This window comes from Lotus japonicus, chromosome 5, assembly GCF_012489685.1.
Source record: "Lotus japonicus ecotype B-129 chromosome 5, LjGifu_v1.2".
NCBI lineage: Eukaryota > Viridiplantae > Streptophyta > Magnoliopsida > Fabales > Fabaceae > Lotus > Lotus japonicus.
Window position 1 is genome coordinate 51601565 of NC_080045.1, and position 20896 is coordinate 51622460.

The 20896-nt window shown below is 31.3% G+C and overlaps 2 protein-coding genes across 3 annotated transcripts; one reads left to right on the forward strand and one right to left on the reverse strand.

The window, feature by feature from the left end:
* The first annotated feature begins 2222 nt into the window (after positions 1 to 2222).
* Positions 2223 to 6429, forward strand: LOC130718456 (protein WVD2-like 2). 2 transcript variants are annotated; one of them, XM_057569050.1, is made up of 7 exons: positions 2223 to 2515; positions 3996 to 4473; positions 4664 to 4752; positions 4954 to 5044; positions 5138 to 5209; positions 5483 to 5593; positions 5788 to 6429. In XM_057569050.1, the coding sequence occupies exons 2-7, from the start codon at positions 4000 to 4002 to the stop codon at positions 6085 to 6087; spliced, it is 1137 nt and encodes a 378-aa protein (XP_057425033.1). In that variant the 5' UTR covers positions 2223 to 2515; positions 3996 to 3999; the 3' UTR covers positions 6088 to 6429. The 2 variants fall into 2 exon arrangements, with proteins under 2 accessions (XP_057425033.1, XP_057425034.1); XM_057569051.1 differs by lacking the exon at positions 2223 to 2515 and adding an exon at positions 2806 to 2937.
* Positions 6430 to 7127: 698 nt separating this feature from the next.
* Positions 7128 to 9857, reverse strand: LOC130719741 (histone H1-like). The gene is made up of 3 exons (XM_057570350.1): positions 9694 to 9857; positions 7939 to 8116; positions 7128 to 7847 (listed from the first exon to the last, which is right to left on the reverse strand). Exons 1-3 carry the CDS (start codon positions 9855 to 9857, stop codon positions 7326 to 7328), a joined length of 864 nt encoding a protein of 287 aa, XP_057426333.1. The 3' UTR covers positions 7128 to 7325.
* Between the last annotated feature and the right edge of the window lie 11039 nt (positions 9858 to 20896).

The window sequence follows — 20896 nt, forward strand, 5'->3', positions numbered from 1 at the left end:
AATCCTGATTAACTTAGAGAGGGTAAGAGATTGTTCCTTAAACTTGTCCCTGATTATGACTTTAAACCATTATGACCGTACTATCAAATTTGTTGCTTTACTTTGAAGAAAGTGGTAGATTACCCATAATAAAAGGAACTCATGCTTCATTCCATTTTTTTTTAATTATAACATTTCTCCTACTTAGCAACAATTTGTTCTTGTTTACAGTGAATGTTTATAATTATAGTCTTTAACATTAGTGTTGATACAATATTAAGTTTAAGGAAAATGTTTTCTTCACACCTCATTTTGAGGTGGAAGAAGATGGAGGAGAAGAGAGATAGAAAGAAAAGAAAAAGTAAGAGAGGGAAAGTATGAGATGTGATAGATGATAAGAGGAGAGAGGTAAAAACAAAAATAGGGTATGTCAACAGTCGAGTCAGATCAAATTCGGTGGAATGAAGGAGAATTATATTCTCCCCACACCTACTATAGAAAAGAGACGATTGTTGGGGAGAGTCACGATGAGGACCCATGGGCCATGGGCCAAGTCCGAGAGGAGACACCAAGGAGATCTTGGACACCACATCTTAACCCAAAACCTTAAGGCATTAAGTTTATGAGTCCATCTCCTTATAAACTCTCCCTCTTACCTTGACTTCTCTGATGTGGGACTTGACTCTAACACTTGATTCCAACAATCTCCCCCTCAAGTGTGAGTCCCTCAACCACATCACCCATGGTCCTCCCGTCTGCGGAAGCTATCCACCTTCCACCGCTGTTCGCTGCCAACGGAACCCGCCACCTAGCCACACTACTAGGAAGACTTTCGACACAAGGAGCCGTCATGGTCCCACGAACCATCAGCTCTGATAACACTTGTTGGGGAGAGCCACGATGAGGACCCATGGGCCAAGTCCGAGAGGAGACACCAAGGAGATCTTGGACACCATATCTTAACCCAAAACCTTAAGGCATTAAGTTTATGGGTCCATCTCCTTATAAACTCTCCCTCTTACCTTGACTTCTCCGATGTAGGACTTGACTCTAACACTTGATTCCAACAGAGGACATTTGAAGAAGACAACGATAAAATTATGATACGCAACCTAATCATCATCAAGTTAAGGAATCTTGTATGCAATGCAAGTCTTGCTTAATCTTGTACAATTATATATATTTTTATATAAGTTATGTAGAAAGCATGTTTTAATTCAAGTAATTGATAAAAATATATGTTTGGATAAAATATAAGAAAATTATGAATTAAATCATATTTTTAGTAAATATGATTTAAACATTATTAGTTAACTACTAATATAATTTAAATTATTCAATTACATTAAGAAAAATCTGGGGCATCAGCTGGTATTTGCACCCTCAAACTCATCCTCCTTTTTGGGTTTGTGTTCAATTTTTTCTTAAATCCAGTTGTTCACAAAAAGATCTAAGAAGACTAGGTCGACCAGTAAGTCAAACCTCTCTAGCCAGCCTTGTCATACATTCACTGTGTGTTTTTACGAGGAGTACATGTTTTTGTATATAGTATGAACTAAGGTTCCTATGCTATACTCTCTTCTCCTTATTAGTCCTTATTCGTTGTTTAATTGGATCTTGATCGAAGAAGTCGTATGAGGTGAGAGATTGACTTTTTCCTTATCTGAAATGAATAGAATTATTGCAGTCATTCAGATGAATGTCAAGAAAGATGACCAAGGATTTAATTGTCTAACATGGCAAAAGTCGTAAATGATACACCGGTCAAAATAGGTTTTCCCTAGGGTCTAAGTTGAGAATATCATTGGGTTCAAATTTGATTGTCATGTTAAACTAATTTGGCCTTTGTTAGTAAGCAACCTATATAAAAGTTAACCAAGTAAAAAATACATGAAAAACATGTAGAAATTAGAGGAATCTGCAATTGTTGGTGCAGGTATTGGTCCAGTATAATTGTTTAGCTATATTTAGACGTATCTATATTCCATAAGACCAAATCTCATACCTTATCCATTCAATTTCAATATCATACGCTTTGTGACCACCCTTCTTACCTTACCATCATCCCTCTCTTTCTTTTTAACAGTGAATGATCACATTTTACTTTCATGTGTGACTTCAACGTTACTCTGCTGAACCTGAACATCATCTAACGCCGTCACTCAAATCCTAAAACTAACGCCGTTAAAAACCAGAAAACCAAACCAATCTAGTATAAATTAACCTTAAACCAACCTAGGAACACGAACATGGTAGAGAGAGAGAAACAAAAAAAAAAAAAAGAATTGATTTTTCATAAAGCAAAAGAATAATATTGATACATAAATTTTGAGACTTTGTTTGTATTTGGCACTTCACAGTACACACACTACAACACCCAATGAAATAAAACAAAACAAGCACACAGCCAGAGAGAGAGAGAGAGAGAGAGAGAACCAGAGGAAGTAGAAGAAGAAGAAGCTGAAGAAAGAGAAGAGATCTTGTGAGATCAGGCTTCAACTGTAACACCCTTTTGTCACATTCTTAGCTGATTCTGGTGAGTTTCTATCCCATTTTTCCATTTGTTTTTGCAATGTGGGTGTTGATTTTTGCTGCACCTACCTCAGCTACATGTTCTTTTGGAGGATTTTTCTGTGATTACCTCTTTGGTGTACTTGTTTTTGTGAATTCTGATGTGGGGTTTTTCTCAAGATGTTTTCTTTGTTTGATCTCTTCTGATTTTGGTGCTCAACAGTGGAAACTCATCTTCTGAGCCTTTTCCTTTTTCCAAAGGGGGATATGCATATTGGGTCAAAAGTAGAATTCAATTTTGCTTTTAGTGTTCTCACCTAGTCAGTCAACTATTTATTATTCCTTAGTTGATTTCTTCATTTGTTGGGTTCTTGCCAAATTTTGAGCTTCCTTTGCTGACTCAAGTTTCTTCCTCAGCTCAAAACTCAAAGGGGTTAGTTCAATCAAGTATGTAAATGATGAATTTTATTGCTTGAGTTAGTACTTTTGTGTCTCCTTTTCGGTTCTTATAACCAAACATAAGCATAGTCTTCAATTCATTCACTTTATTGTTTGTAGGTATACTTCATGTTAAGTTCATGCTGAATTTCTTTTTCCCTATGTGAAATTTTCATGGTTACCTCCTATTGATTATGCAGCTATTTCTTTCAAATTAAGAAGAAATAATTTTTTTTCCCTACTGGATCTGTTTAAAACTTATTTAGAAGAAATTATTTCTGTATTCCATTTTTCTCTCTCTATGAAGGAATTAAAAAATCACATCAATACTTGTTCTATTTTTTTATTTTAAACAGTTTTAGGATTCAACAAAACAGAAGATGAAGTACTGGAAAAATTCTTAAATTTTGTTTTTCAATGAACTAGGGAAATATTTTTTTTCTATGCACAACATCATCTAAAAGTAAAATTTATGAACTCTTACTACTCTTCTGTTCAGTGCTCTGTGCATGTTTGGATTCACGGTGGAAAACCATGATGAGCCAAAATCACAGTGGACTAAAGCAACTTTCCTTAGCTTTTGTGGCTGTCCACCGTGTATCGGTGAATGGATTTGGCTTCACTGTGGTTTTACACCGTGTATTCAAACATGCACATCTTGAGCCCCCTTTTTCCCTCAACCTCCTATTCTACCATGCCTTTTCCCTCTCTCCCTCAAAACTAGTGTTGGTTATCTACCACCAAACAGCAGACATAAGAAAAAGTAAATTGTGTGGTGACTAGCTTTTTGTATTGTGATGTACTGGTGCTCTGCTTATTTTGTCCCTCAAATGTGCATCTTATACACCCAAGATGTTACTTTTGTTTACTTTCTGATATATATATATATATATATATATATATATATATATATATTTCTTATGTTTTTTTTATTGCGTACTATTTCTTGAATTTTTAGGCTGATAAAACATACATATTTCTGATAGAGGATACATATTCATTCCTTCACAAGTAGAATGCTTCTACATTAAGCCTTTTTAACTCACCCTGTCAATTATGTCATGCAGCATCATGGGGAGAGAAGTTTCAGAAACACAGGTTGTGGACAAGAAGCCAAATGGCGTAATAGCCGCTTCAAATGGTGATTCTAATGATAAAGCACACATTTCTTCTAAAATTGCAGCAGTTAAGGCTGAAGCAAAGGATCATGAGGTAAAGGAATGTACCAAAGACAACGATTTTGTTGAGAAGTGCCATGAGAAGAAGGATGTTCTGAGCGCCAAAACCACAAACTGTAATACTGACTTACCTGAGAAGGAGATCGAGAAATCTGAAGTGCAGAAATTGGATGACAGTAAAAAGTTAACCTCGCCTGCTGCAAGAAAAGAGCATACAAATCACTCTGTTTCTCAGCCATCTGATTTGGTTACTGAAAGGCAAGGATCCTACACACAGATTGTTGATACTAAAGCTGTTGCAACAGGTCTGAACTTGTCACCAAATGCTAACAGCATGCAGTCACCTTACTCATCAAAGAACTCGCAGGTAATTGATGTTCTTGCTTGATGTCATGTCATGGTATTTTCAAATTGAAATTGATCCACTTAAATTTACAACTATACTGAGAATGAGCCTAGGATGCATTCCTAAGCGCCTAGCATATGTTGTGCATGGTAGCCATTATTAGGTTGGTATGAGATTACTGATGTGCAAAATCTTTTCCATGTATTTTCAGCCAAACACACCATTTTCATCAAGTAAGCCCTTGCAACTTGATGATAAGAAGAACTATGATGATGAAGATAACTGGTCTCTTGCTTCCTCGTATCCTCTAAACTTAAACATTTTAATGGTTTATGCTCAACAGAGCAGGTTTAGGTATATCTACATAACCTGTGCCATAGGAATACCTCTAAACTTACAATTATTGTTATGAATTTTATCAGAAAATGTTTCAAATTTGTGCTTTTATTGTTATATGAATACCTCTAAATATACAATTTTTTCCTTAACCACAAAAATTAGTGCTTTTTCTATGCGCACTGCTAGATCTAAGGTAACTCAGGGTTCAGCCCCTACATTTAAATGCTCAGCACGCGCAGAGAAACGGAAAGAGGTATAGATTTACTAACAAGTTAGTTGTGCTGTAAATTCTGTGAATCAGAGGATACTCCATGTTAATGTCACCTTTTTTAATTTGTCTATCCAGTATTATCTGAAATTAGAGGAGAAAAAACAAGCTCTTCAAGAAGAAAAAAACCAGTATGAGGCAAGGCAAAAGGTACAGTGGTCCCTCCCTTTCAATTGCATAATGCACACTCTACAATTGCATATCTTCTTGTCAAAAACATTATACCCCCCTTATTTTGGAAATTCTTCTACAACTGATTATGAAGCCAAAATCAATTCTGGGAAGAATCTTAAAAGTTGGTTCTGATTAAAGATAACCGATTCAAACATGCTAACAAAGCCTGAGTTTTTGGTCCATGTACCTCATCCCATGTCAAATAGAATTGATCAAATGACATCTGTAATGTGTATTTAACCCTCATAGGAAGAGCAAGAAGCAGCCATCAAGCAGTTGAGAAAGAACTTGGTGATTAGAGCAAAACCAGTACCAAACTTCTACTATGAGGCACCTCCACCAAAGGCTGAACTCAAGAAGGTACTCTTTCCTTTTTCAGGATGCAATCAATACAACAGAAACATTATCATAGCCATTTGTGAAATACATAACAAAATTGGTTTGTTTAGTATGACATCACATTTGGATCTTTCCAAATGGAGTGTGTTGACAATTTCAAATTGTTACCAGCCATTTTTCGGAAAAATCATTTATCCAGTTTCCTTTTATGGCAGCTGCCACTGACTCGCCCCAAGTCACCAAAACTAAACAACCGGAGGAGGAGTCATGGTGATGCTGTGAACTCAATCTCTCCTGAAGTTTGTAGCCGAGCACGTCATAGCACTGGTAGCCGAATCAGAGGCGGTTCTAACACTCCTCTCACTCAAAGAAACAAGGACCAGGCCATTCGGCACAGTAGCAATGGCAGTTGCAAAACCAAAGAACGATCAAAAGTGGATACCGCAACAAAAACAGCTCCTCCCCAGATCACTGAGCTCCCAAACGCAGCAGACATATCAGTCCAATCGTACTGACCCGCCACTTGAGAGGAAAATACCCCCATTTTCTTTTCATTCGGACTGACTCTTCTGATTTGTGTTAACTTGCGGTGTATATGGTTTTTGTAAGTTATATCAGCACACATCATATTCTTATGTAATGGTCGTCATTGATGTAATATGTAATGTACCAGATTGTGATGTTCCCCCAAACTAGTTCCCTGGATTTGACAAATGTTGTGACATATATATGTAGGAGTAGTAGCGTTTGGGATGTTATACGGTTTAATCTTCAGTGTTAAATTGGTGTTTTTGGGGGAACGTATTATGATTATGTAATGCACATTTTTGTTGCAGATTTAAGCTTGCATTTTAACATTTTTCTCATTGTTGTATGCAGTGTTTTGTTTTGTATGGTGGCGAAAAATGGATTAGGGTTTTGAAACCAAGCCCAATTTGAAGACAAAAATTTGTTTCAAAATTGTAGAGTAGAGTATAAATCAAAAAACAAGAATAAGGGACATAGAATAACATGATGAAATCACCCACGGTTTCATGATGTAAAGGAAATTGTGTTACCTACATATTGCAAGTTATATCCCTTACATTCACGCAATCACGTGATTTTGAGACCGGTTTCATGATGAAAAGGGAATTGAGTTAACTATATATTGCAAATTATTTATACCTTACATTCACGCAATCACGTGATTTTCGCCGTTCAATTAAAGATCGACCAACTCATATTTTTCATTTTGATTTAGGTTGCAAGTTATATATACCTCACATTCAAGCAATCGCATGATTGACTCGTACAATTAAATATCGATCAACTCATATTTTTCATTTCAATTTAGGTTACATGCAATTTACAATTTAGGAGCAGTAGCTTTTGGGATGTTATAGGGTTTAATCTTCAGTGTTAATTTGGTGTTTTAGGGGGGGCGTATTATGATTATGTAATGCACATTTTTGTTGCAGATTGCAAGGACAAGTCTCTTAAACCTAAAAAAAACCAAATTTTGTTGATTGTTATGCTAATATAAACAAAATGGAACATCAGAAACAGATGGAGATTTGAAATCTCATAAGACATGAGATGATAATTTGATTCATTCAGAACTCTGTCCAATACAACAGAACTTGTAGAAATTCTACCAAAGTAATTTACACCCAAACCAGTCTCCTACCACTATATCAATCTATAGTAAATCATAAAACAGAAATCAACAGCGCTAAACAACCAAATCCAAATCAAACACAAACCCTAATCTCTACTTCTTCGCTTTCTTCACCGGCGTTTTCACGCTCTTAGGCTTCTTCACTGCCTTCACCGGCGCCTTCCTTGCCGGCTTCGCAGCAACCTTCTTCACAGCCTTCACCACCGCAGCAGCCTTCGCTTTCGGCTTAGCCGCCACCGCCTTAGGTTTCACGGCAGAGGCCTTCTTCACAACAGCAGCAGCAGCTTTTGCCTTCGGCTTTGCAACAGCCTTGGCAGTTGTTGTCTTAGCCTTCGGCTTCGGCTTGGCAGCAGCAGCAGCAGCTTTGGGCTTCTTGGCTGCAGGTGCAGCGGCGGCGGGAGCTGCTTTCGCCGGAGCAGGTCGAGACGGTGCTAGCTTGAAGGAGTTCTTCACCTTAACAAGCTTCCCGGCGGCAACCGACTTCTTGAGCTGATGCAGGATGAGTTTGCGGAACGTCGGTGGAAGCTCCTTGTGCTTCCCTTCGATGAACTTGGTAATCGCGTGCTGGCTTGAACCGGTTCTCTCCTTCAAACTCGCAATCGCTTCGGTAATCATCTGAATCACAAAACAAAACCAGAAAATCAGAATTCAAATTCAAAACTCACGAATCGGGAAATTAAGAAAGGAACTAGGGATTCGGAATTACCTCGGCGAAGGGAGGGTGGGAGAGCGGCTTCTTCGCCGGAGCGGCCTTCTTGGTGGCGGTGGTCATGGCGGAGTTGGAAATCGGAGGAAACTGAATAACCGCTAGAGAGAGAAAGTGATGAGAGAGAATTGAAGAATGGATAGTGTGATGATGGGGACTACGGTGAGAGGAGTTTGTTTATATACAGAGTGGGGAGAGGGAAATGGTGCGTTCTGATTGGTGGAAAGAGGTTGTCACGGATCGATGAGTTTTGACGATGTTTAAATGTGAGTCGTTGGATGGAGGGTTATCGACGGTCAGGAATGGAAGTCAGAGGATGGACTCGGATTGATAGTGTTAGCTAGTTACCTTTTGGAGATTCCGGATGGAGGCTGATTTGCTTTATGTGGTTTTCGGTTTTGGTTGGTTTTCTTTGCATGGATTTGGATTATTTTGAAATTTGAATTAATTACTAAAATCCTTGATTTACGCTTAATTTTTTAACGATCATTTTATTTTTGTAAAAGTAATTTTTAATAGTTTCTCTTTCAAATTATTTGTTTGCTAAAGAATAAAATATCATATATATATATATATATATAATCTTTTAATCAAGTGAGTTAACGTAGTGGTATAACAGTTTGTCTCTTAAGCGGCCGGTTGGACTTTAGAGGTTCGACTCCTAACTCTTATGAATTGAAAATGAGTAATGGTTATCGAAATAAATTATCCAACTTGTATTTATAAACATGATGATTATTGTCTCAATGACTTGAGATCTTTAGGAATCATTAGCGTAGGACTTTCAGGATCTTAGTTATCTTTATATAACTTGGTGATGTTGCACTAATTGTGCGAGTTACGTCTGCTCGGCCAGCGTTTGGATGTGATGTTCCTTGCTTTATTCATCTCGGCCAACCAACATGGTGTTTAACCTTGGATGTACGACCTTTGGGCTGACTGAGATGCTATTAGGCTTTGTGACCACTTAGAGCGGCTGGAACAGGAGGCCCCAGCTTGGCATGTAACATAATGCAAAAGTCGAGCGGAAGCGCACTTCTCTAAAAGTAATATGAGTTGCCTGAGAGGGTGTTCTAGACGCCATTTTTCCCGATTGAAAAATGATATCCAGCTCTCATTTGGACCTCTCAAGCTGCATTGTTTGTCTTAGAGCAAAGGAAAAACCTTTAGGCTCTCCTTTTCCATTTTAAAGGGGAACTCTTTTTTATTGGTTTTGTGGACTTTCTAAAATGCCTTACGTCACAAATTCAAATCATTTCAACCCTAAAACTTTTTTTTTAATCTCATTCCCTTATTTCGCAAATTCCTTGAAATTGGTCACAAATTTTGAGTCTAAGAATAAATTCTACACGTAAATATTCTTCATCAATTTCCCAACATTCCGCCTTTTTATTCAAACTTTGATGGATCCCCTTTTCATCCAGGTACAGTCTTTGTCTTGTGTTTTCCTTTGTAGAATAGACTACCCCTTACTGTGAAATTCTTATATTTTCCTTTCTTGGCTTACCCTTACGAACATTTTGATTATTCAGCCAAAATTCTTTCCCCTTCCTCAGAGGAATTGGCTTTATGTCTCCTTCCTAGCTTGATTCTTTCTCTAGTTAATGCTCCAAAACCTTTTGGAAGGGATTAAACGAGGTCATTCCAAATGAAAGTTCGTCTAGATATATTTGTGAAATCAACTCTATAGATTCAATTTCCAAAGGATGTTAAAATTATTCCCCACTACACTTTCCTGCAACCCTTGGTGCTTACAACTTGTTGTAGGTACGAATCTGATAGTGAATGTCGATGTGAGCCACCCACATTGAGCCTTTCCCATTATTTGATCGCATCGACGCTATAGCCTTTGGTATTTCAAGCCACCCAGACGATCCTTTCTTTTCGCCGTGAGCAACCAACACCATTAGAAGCGCCATCGCAGTATGCTCTGACGTTGAGTTGGTGGAGCAGGTTCGTCAATGTCAAAGCGTTGGTAGAAGAGGAAAGGAAGAAGGAAGAAGAAATATATTTTTTTACCTTGATGAGAGGGTTGTTCTCATCCTTTGATTTTACTAAATTAATAATTAGCTTTTGTGAGTTTGGGGTTGAGGTTCTGGGTTGGGTTGTATGAATCTGGAAAAATAGAAAATATTATTGGGTTGTATTTTCTTTCAAATTAAAATTGATTAATTTTATTTATCCGATTAAGGAAAAATTGGCACACATCAATTATGTCACAAACACAACATTTTTTTTGCTCACCTCGTGATTCGCTCTAAGGCCAATGATACAATTAACAACTTCATTGTTAGCAAGTTTGGGCAAAACAAATATGTTTGTAAATCACAAGCTGAAGCCCGAACATACACCTTATTCATGATTTCATTAAATCACATGTTCTTGCTTCAGCTCGTGATTCGCAAACATACTTGAAGGGAATACCTCATGAGAAAGAAGCTTCAAATGAAGGGAAGATGACACTATAAGTGAATTTTAGGTTTATGTGCATGTAAAAAATAAGAAGTGATTGTGATGATGAGAACTCTGGTGAGAGAAGATTTACATAGAGGAGGGAAAAGGGAAATGGTGAGCGCTGATTGATCCAAATAAGAGTCGCACAGATCCAAATTGTTTTTTACAATACTCGAATATGAACCTTTTGGATGAATGCTTATCTACGGTGGAGATTGCAAGTCAGTTGAGACACTTGGATTGAGCGTTAACTATTATGTTATTTTGCGTTCGTGTTTTGATTGGGTGTGTTTTATGGATTAGCATTACTTGCATACATCCATATACGATTAACTAGAAATTAAACCCGTGCATTGCACGGGTTTGTTTTTAAGTTATGTGTCTATTATTTGTAAAAATAATTTATGTAATATGAAAAATTATTGAATAGTAGATAATTAAGAATATGATAAACATATGTAATGTAATTACATTAATGAAGCTCAATAAAAAATTTATTGTACACTAATTTTTTAGTTTTTTTTAGTTATAAACATTTGGTACCGTTCACTCTTTGGATATACCGACAGATTCGAGATTTAGTCACAATTAAGACTCCTCATTCCTCCCCCATTGTGTATTGTGTGAGGATCGAATCCGAGAGCTCTTCACACTCACTCAGTCTGCGTTGCCAACTGAGCTACCCCTCTTATGTTAATTTTTTAGTATATTAAAGCACATATTTTATATTTTATATTTTATGTTTCTTTAATAAAAATTATTTTCAATTTATTTGGTGATTATTTGTTTAAATAGTAATGCACTTTCAATATTAAGTAAATTGATGAAAATATATAATTAGAGCTGAATACAGTGTTTGTGTAAAATCATCTATCTATAAAAGTAAAAGACTTTTATAAAGTGATATTTATCTCTTACTTTCATGTTTTGGCCATGAAATTAGTGTTTTCAGTTGAGACTTTATGGAAAGTGTGCTAATGAAAGTTTAATGTCGAAACATATTCTTAGTTACACATATAAAATTTATACTATTTATTGTATAATGAGTATTTAATTAGTTAATATGCAGTTTGTAAGAGCAAATATTTTTTAACTTAATTATGAATTAAGATAATAATTTATCTTATTCGATAAATTTTTATAGTTTTATAGAAGGTAAAAAATTAAAAAACCTCATAAGACTATTTGAAAACACAAATAGTTCAACCTAATGAATGTCTATTACAATGGTTAAAATTATCTCTTTGGATCCTTGAGAAAGGAATGCACTTTATGATAGACCTTTAACTTTCACTACACTTGAGTAGAACATGCAGTAGAGGATACAACACAAATAAATTATAAGGACTTAGTTAAAAAAGATTCTTAAACTCGTGTAGCATAATAATTTGCAAAAGTGAAAGTTGGTTAAGAATGATTGTTCTTTTTTATCAATGAAGAAATATTGTAGATATATCAAATATGATACCATTTAGGAACTTTATTAAATACTTCATTGCATATTACATTTTGTTTATTGTATACTAGTACTTTTACCCGTGCGATGCACGGGGGTTATTCATTTATGTTTATCGTGTATATTTTTTCTTTTTAAATTTGTGTTTTTTATGTTTATTGATAGAAAATTTATTATGAATTAAAAGAATAAAATTAATTTTAGATATTAGTAAATATAAATTTGTATACTTTTTCAAGTGATGAATGTATTTGTTTTTATTTTGTAGAAGCGGTGAAATTAAATTTTTTGTGGTTTTTGTCCTAACTTTTTTTTGTATGAGCTTTGATTAAATATGCATTTACCACTATGTTGGGTAATAAGTCTTCGTCTATATGTAAAATATAATCACTTAAATACTTTCAGGATTCTTTCTAAACAAATTATGCCCTTAAAAGCAGATATGTTAATAGTAATGTAGCAAAAAGTCTTCTAAGATTGTTTGTTGTGCTGCAATGCAAGACTTATGTTACTTCATCAATGTATTCTTTATCATCATATAGCACACGTCCTTGAATGTGTCATATGTAACTTTATAGTCCTTGAATGTGTCATATGTAACTTTATATACTTTTCTTATGTTTAGAAATTAATGAGCCCCTTTATAAAATTTAGCAATAACTTTAGGTAATATTAACTTTTTTGTAGCCTATAAAAATCTGTGTTACTTTTGATACATTTATAAAAAGAAATTATGAATTAAAAGATTTAAATTAAATTCAGATATAAGAAATCATAAATTTGGAAGCTTTGTTTTACCGTGAAAAAAAAAACATGAAAATAAACCTATTTGTAAACCATGAAAACACCTATTTATAAACCATGAAAACTGTCCAATATTAAGTTGGATGAAATCAATAGAAAATCATTACAAAATCAAAGCGCGAGTTATAGCACATTTAGACATTCTAAGCTAAAAAATCAGTATCTAGCCTCTGGTATATGCACTTGCAAAATGACTAAAAGTTCGAGCCTTAATTCAATGCGAATAAGTCAAAGCAGACTATATGAAGTGCACATTTTGAATGAGTGTTGTTGCTAATTTATATAGTTGTAGGACCGGTTAGTGGAAAATTTATTTTTTGGAGTGATATCATATTTCGTATTAAATCCACCACCTTTAATTTTTATGTTCTAAATTTTAATATTAATATTAATTAAAAACTACTTAATAATTCTCTAGATCAAAACATATTAATTGTGACCTATGAAATTCTCTAAATTATACTATGAACCAAATAGTAATGGGCTAAATAATAATAAACTCATTTACAAAAAATTCAAGGTAAATAATTAATGTTTTAATATAATTAAAAACCATTAATTTAATACTTATATAGTTTCATGGAAAATGCATAATGGGAAGGTTATTTTCTACATTGATATGATATTAAACACACTATCTTTATCTTTTATGGATTAATATTAATATTAATTTTTATTTAACTAATAATTCAATAAATCAAAACTAACTTTGTGTGCTCTATGAAATTTCCTAACTCATATGAACCAAATACCTACACTTTTTATATATTTTAAGGTAAATAGAAGAAAGATATATTTTCTAACTTATATATAGCCCATATAGTATATTAATGTGTTTTCTTTAATAAAAAAATCAGTTTATTCTAGTTTTATTTGTATATAAAGAATTTGACCCTGAAAAGAAAATAGGACCAATATCCTTCAATTTTTGGTCTAGAAAATATCATTAATAAAAAAATTGAAAATAATAAATCACTTATTATGAAAATCTAACTTGAAGGTTAGAAATTCTTTTGTCATATAATCATTCAAAGAAAAATGTCTTCATGCTAGATCTAAGTGAATTTTTTTCAAAAGCATAAACTTTTATTCATTAAGAAAATAAAAATCGAGAAAAAATCTTTCTCAATTTGACAAAGAGTCAAAATATGACATAAAATATATCTATTACACTCAACGAAACATACCTTCACAATTGACAAAGAAAGCCAAATAAAAGGGTTGTCAACCTACAAAACAATCTTTAAAAAATTATTCAATGATAATTTAGATGTTAAATGATATGAATGAATAATTGGGCCATTGGAAAGCAATTTTTCAAGTGTTTTGAGTCCCTTGAGGATGTTCTCAAAAACTTCTCAATGCCATACACCAAATTTTTCAAGGACGACAAATAGGCAATAGAAAGATTGAATCAAACTAAGAAGAATGATATAAAGAAACTATATAGAAGATGAGAGTTCATAAAGTTTAGTTAGTTGGCTACCTTGAGATGTACAACTTTTTAATGGCTAACACCAAGCCTAACATGAGAAACTTAATATCGGTTACATTATACCTTAGAGAGTAGATCAACCGCAACAATTGACCTCAGATGACTTCAAATCTTGGATTGGTTTTCGAACCAAGAAGAATGCATATTGGAAACATACTGACACAAAAATAGAAAAATAAATCACAGAAAAATGAAATCGATAAACATAGTCATTGTTCAGGAAATCCTGATCTTACATCCTTATAGAAAAATCTACAGAAAAAATAAATAACAAAACAGAACATGTGCACTGTCTAAAAACCGCATTGATTTTTTATGCAGGATTTACAAAACTTGAAACCTACAACATAAGCTAGAAGCTCACCAATTTCACAGCAGCAAAGAAACTCTGCATAGAGTTATGATTTGTAGTCACTGACAACTTTGGAGCCCAAAAATGTAGATGAGATTAATGGAAAGACGTAGACAAATCAAACAAATGAAGAGTATTTATACCTAAAGACTCAACCATGAAGGATATGAAAAGCCCCAACTCTTCCCTATTCCATTCATTGAATATTATTCATTTTAGAATCAATTAAAATTAGATGAGAAGTTTCAGATAATGAAAAGTCATGAATCATTAATTTAAAAAAGATGAAACAATTAGAATATTGAAAGATCAAGAATTATTTTAAAGTATTAAAATCATTAAAGTGATCTCAAATTTTAAAATCAATTTCATAAGAGATGAATTAAAAAATATTTTTTTTATAAATGTATAAAAAAATATAAATATTTGATTGGACAAATGGCGAAATTAAAAGAGAAATAAAACTACATAAATTTTAAAAATTTAGAATAAATAAAAAACTAAAAAACTATGTGCTAACAAAATAACTTATTTGTATATCACTAAAAAATCACATAATAAATAAAAATATTTTTTAAAAAGGTTGCTTGATTGTTAAAGAATTGTTGATTAACCTAATGGAATATGAAAAATCAATGTTATTTAAAACCACAAATTAATTAATGTTTAAATTTAAAATGTTAAATTTTATATTACTTTTTTATGTGAATATGATTGTAGAATTTGAAAGGTTCTTGTGACATTATTAGACACTTTGAAGTTGGATCAATTGTTCTTTTTAAGGTTACATGGAATGAATGGCTGAGATTCAATCTAAGCAAAATAAAATGCATTTTTACTAAAATATCCATACTCATCTTTCACAGTTTATAAAATTAATTGTTGAATGACAGTTTGCCCCCAAAGTTGCATAAACTCTCCCTTTATATATAGTATAGATAGATAGATAGATAGATAGATAGATAGATAGATAAGTGCAACAATGATAAACCTGATAGAAAGTTATAAACTCATATTAAATATTTTTAAAAAATATATTTTAAATCAAAATTATAACTACTATCGACCAAAAATTTTAAAATTGAACAATTTTGACAAATAAATTTAATTTAATTATTCTATTATTTTTTATAACTAACATGACATGCATAGCATATTTAATATATATCTCCTAATTTAATTAAATTAATTTTTAATATATTTAATTTATATATCATCATATATGTAGTTAAATAGAAAATTACTCTATGATAATTTTAACTATAAATAATTATTTAATAAAAAATATTTCTTAATTTTAAATCTATTTTATCTAAATTAATTAATTATAAATATTATTTATAATTAATTAATTTTAATTCTTAATATTTTTCAACTCAAGTTATTTTTTTTTAAATTATAAATATTATTATTTAATATATATATATATATATATTTTTATGAATATTTAATGTAGGTAGTTGAATAGCTTTTGACAATACAATTATTTTTTCTATTTTTAATCCTATTATTTAATATATTTATTATAAAGATAATTTGTTATTTCTTAATGCATTATAATACATGCAATCTTTACTAATGTATTTAATGTAATGGTTCAAGTGTGCTTTACTTATATATATATATATATATATATATATATATATATTTATAAACTTATATTCCTCCAAAATGTTATTTTTAATAAAAAAAATTCTTTCATAACATCGAACAACAAAAATATTTATACAATCACGTTTTATAAAAAAAATCCAAAAACTATTTAAAAAGATAAGGTTATATATGCTTGAGATCCTTAAGATTTTAAGATGAATCAACTTGCGTTCCTGAAAAAATTTCTTTGAAATGTCTTCCTAAAATTATTTTTGTAATCAATTAAGTCATTTTGCTCAACGTTGATCAATCAACGGTCCAGTGGCAAGTCTAGTCAATTAAAAAAGGCCACGTGAATTTTTCACATCAGTTTTAGTCCCTATAAATTTTTAAAATTATATTTCAATCCCTTCTCTTCCACCTTTATCTTCTTCCTCTTCCACTTCATCTTCTTCAAACCCAAAAAATCTAGAAAGTTATCAATCTCTTTAATCTTCTTCAACAATAACTTGATAGATTTACACTACATGGAATAAACATTTTACGAGAAAGAGAAAGACCTTCAATGGCATCCCCAAGAGTCTTGAATCAAAGACCAATGAAAAAAAAAATAAACAAACTATACTGCATTAACATCATAATGCAAGAACCCACATGGACGGATCCAGAAATGTAATATTGTGAAAACAATATATACACATAAATTCATAATAAGAAAAACTAACATATCAATATCAATATCAATATCAATATATATTAGAAAAGAAGAACTTCCATAGTGACGTGTCAGCACCAGATTAATTCTTAGTGACGTGTCAGCACCAGATTAATTCTCATAAAAATTATTCCACGTGTCAATTTGTTAGATGATATAATTTTCAATTGATATATGTTTTAATTTTATATATTCTAACCTAATTAATTGATATTATTTAAGAAGATATAATTTTCAATTGATATATGTTTTAATTTTATATATTCTAAAATAATTGATTGATATTATTTTAAAACATAATATTTGGTCTTTTAATTTATTTTAAATTTATTTTTAGAATATATTGATTAATTTTTATTGAATTTTCGAATTTTTTATTAAATCGGGATTTTATGAGTTTTTATTGTGATTTGCTATATTTTTTTAGTTTTTATCTATCTTTATTTAATACCATTTTTAATATTAGATTTGATTGGGATTTAGGTTGTTTATTTCTTAATTTTATTTTAATTTATCTTATTATTTATTTTATTTTAAATCCAGGAAATACTTTATTTTATTTTAGATTTACTTTTAGAGTATATTAATTAATTTTTCTTAAATTTTCGGATTTTTAATTAATTAAGGATTTTATGAGTTTTTATTGTGATTTGCTAGACTTTGTAGTTTTTATCTATCTTTATTTAGTACCTTTTTGAATTTTAGATTTGATTAGGATTTAGGTTGTTTATTTCTTAATTTTATCTTATTATTTATTTAATTTTACTTCCAGGAAATATTTTATTTTATTTTACATTTATTTATAGAGTATAATAATTAATTTTTATTGAATTTTTGTATTTTTAATTAATACAGGATTTTATGAGTTTTTATTGTGATTTGCTAGATTTTGATAGTTTTTATCTATCCTTATTTATTATTTATTTAATTTTAATTTCATGAAATATTTTATTTTATTTTTGAGTTACTTTTAGAGTATAAATGAATTTTTATGGTATTTTTATTGAATTTTCATATTTTTATTTAATTCAGGATTTTATGAGTTTTTTATTGTGATTTGCTAGATTTTGGTAGTTTTTATCTATCTTTATTTAGTACCTTTTTAAAGTTTAGATTTGATTAGGATTTAGGTTGTTTATTTCTTGATTTTATATTAATTTATCTTATTATTTATTTAATGCTAATTCTAAGAAAAGGGAGTCGATTTGGTGCTGAGGGTCCACAAAGCTATCATGGACACGCAGAGATTTGATAGCTGCTATTTCTACCTCTGCCACATGTCGCGATCAGGACAGAGGTATGCTGTAAGATGATGTTACGTGAAGAAGAGTTTATCATGTTGTGATTGATGGTTTGTGCCATTTCAGTTTATCCTTTGTTCGTAATTCAATCTTGGATTCTTAAATTTCACATATTTTGTGTGTTTTGATCCAAAAGTTTACAAATTTTTTCATAGACCCTTTAACGAATCATTGTTGAAGACGTAATGTTTTGATTCTGATGTAATGTTTTTTCTATTGTTCTTCTTCCGCTTTTGTATTTTTTTAAACCAAATTTTAGTATAGTTTGTAGAAATCCATGCGTGTGAAGCCATTCTAAACCAGATTTTTGTATAATTTATAGAAATTACGAAACTTAGGATAGCCTGAATTTATAATTCATTTCTCAAATTTTGCACGTTTTTATTCATCATGTTTGAGCTGTGTGTATAAGCATACTATTTGCACTGTATGTGAATGATGCACAACTTACTAATTTTTTTTTAATGATGCACAGGTCAGTCAAATTGATGAAAGCATATGAAGAGCTCACATTTAATCTTCATGAGTATGTTTAGCTCATTCTTAAGGTTGGTTCATGTTTTCCTCAAACTCATTAGTTTTGCATATACTCATGTTTTAGTATGTCAATTGAGTGACTTATCTTACTTTGCTCTATATATTTTCTTAAGTTCAATTTAAATTGATTGTTAGTATAAGTTTATTGGTGAAGTAACCACAATTATTTTGGGTGGGAGAATTATTTTATTTTTTTCTCACATATATAGATAATTTGTTGGGGTGCGCACATATGGGGCAATACACCATTTTTTTTTTCTCTTGACTGAAATGTGTCTTTGATTTTTTGTTTCACAAGGGTTCCACCCCAAGATTCACAAATACACTAAATACAATTCTTTCACCACAATCCTTTCAAATTGGTGAAGGAGGGTATTTTGTTCTTCAACACTTCATTTTGGGTTTCTGTTTCAATCTTCTTCATGAATTGATTTTGTTCTTCAACTAATTGTAAGATGTCATATGCTTCAAGGATTCCTGCTTTTCTCTTCTTAATCAAAAGCAAAAGGATTGAGGAAAAGAAAATCTTCTAGGGTGCAGAATATTCACTAATTGGAAAAAAATATAACACGTGTCATTCTCAGATTAATTCTCATAAAAAATACATTTTAAAATTTTAGATTTGATGAGGATTTATGTTGTTTATTTCTTGATTTTATCTTAATTTATTTTTAGGGTAAAAAAAAATACATTTTTAAATTTTAGATTTAATTAGGATTTAGGTGGTTTATTTCTTGATTTTATCTTTATTTATTTATTATTTATTTTTAGAGTATTAATTAATATATCCCAAACTTTTTTTAAAAAAGAGTGAGTTTGAAAGCTATAACTTAAGTTAATTTGTTAATATATTCCCAAATAATAATAATAATAATAATAATAATAATAATAATAATAATAATAATAATAATAATGATAACATATGTGTGCGGATATGGGTCGATTGGGTATTATAGTGCCCATACCCGCACCCATACCCACTATTTTTTGCGGGTAATTATCTATACTCAACCTCATACCCATTTAGCGATTTTTTACCCTACCCATAGTGGGTATTTTTGCGGGTACCCTATGGTTTTGAGACCCATTGTCATCCATAGATTTAGATTTTGGCAAAGATGGATAGCTTCCTGTAATGACATTGAATTGTCTAAAGGTGGAGAGCTTCGAGTTGCTACCCATGTGAGTATGGAGACGGGTACATGTAATTTCTAAAAACGCGGGTATGGAGATGGTACTACAGTACCTACCCATTGTCATCCCTACTTAATTGGAATAAACACAATAATGTTATACTTTATGATATATCTTACACAATCCTGATTTGAGCTACTATCACATTATTTTTTTTAAGATTAATATGTTGATAATTTCTTACATCTATGATTTGTGTTATCATCTTCATATTTACGAAGAATGTGAAACGAGTTCCTCTTGGTCTCAATCGGGCTTAAAAGAGAAGTCTTTATGTCCACTTTACTCATCAATTCAGACTTTTCTATTTCATTTGTTGTTTAATATATTTTTAATAATCAAAGTATTAATTAATGTATCAAATACAATAGACATATTCTAGGTAATTTATTATTTTTTGTTTATAAAAAATTTCATGTGTTATTCCATTAGAAAGTTTCTCTTCTGTTGACACGTGTCATTCCATATTTCAAAAGATTTGCTCTAATTATCTAAGATTTACCTAGATTACTCATTACTAAATTTATTTTCAAAATAAATTTTGAAACTATTTTCATTATCTCTTCAAATTAGGAAAATTCTCTAGCCTAATTTACTGCATATTTACCGGAATCCCCTTATTTCTCCTTTTATTTTTTTTCATGATCTACAATATAAAAATAAAATATGTAGTGCTGAGATTATAAAATATCAAGATTTTAAAATATTTTTCCTAATTAACTAAGATACTGCATCAACCATCTCATCTCTTATATGTACCTGCAACTCGACTTAAAATTCAAAACGCAAACATATAACTATCATATCTTATTTCTAACAAACTCAATCTCATAATATCATAAATTAATTAATTACATTATAATTTTAATAACCAATAAAAAAGAAAGCAATAACTGACTCAAAATATATTAAAATACACACTCAACCAAGATACATGGACAATTGAACATGTACACGAAGCATGAGTTTTCCATAAACATGGACTCAAATGCAACTAGATTCTTAAACAAATATGACTAACAGTGTATTATAACCATTATTGGAGAAGGATTTTGAT

Excerpts from the sequence above, each read along its gene's own strand:
- LOC130718456 (XM_057569050.1), top strand. The coding sequence starts at position 4,000 with ATGGGGAGAGAAGTTTCAGAAACACAGGTTGTGGACAAGAAGCCAAAT. Across the intron at positions 4,474-4,663 it reads ACTCATCAAAGAACTCGCAG|CCAAACACACCATTTTCATC; the intron begins GTAATTGATGTT and ends ATGTATTTTCAG. Across the intron at positions 5,594-5,787 it reads CAAAGGCTGAACTCAAGAAG|CTGCCACTGACTCGCCCCAA; the intron begins GTACTCTTTCCT and ends CTTTTATGGCAG.
- LOC130719741 (XM_057570350.1), bottom strand. The coding sequence starts at position 9,857 with ATGGCGCTTCTAATGGTGTTGGTTGCTCACGGCGAAAAGAAAGGATCG. Across the intron at positions 8,117-9,693 it reads ATTCGTACCTACAACAAGTT|AACAAACTCCTCTCACCGTA; the intron begins GTAAGCACCAAG and ends ACTCTGTATATA. Across the intron at positions 7,848-7,938 it reads CCCACCCTCCCTTCGCCGAG|ATGATTACCGAAGCGATTGC; the intron begins GTAATTCCGAAT and ends TTTGTGATTCAG.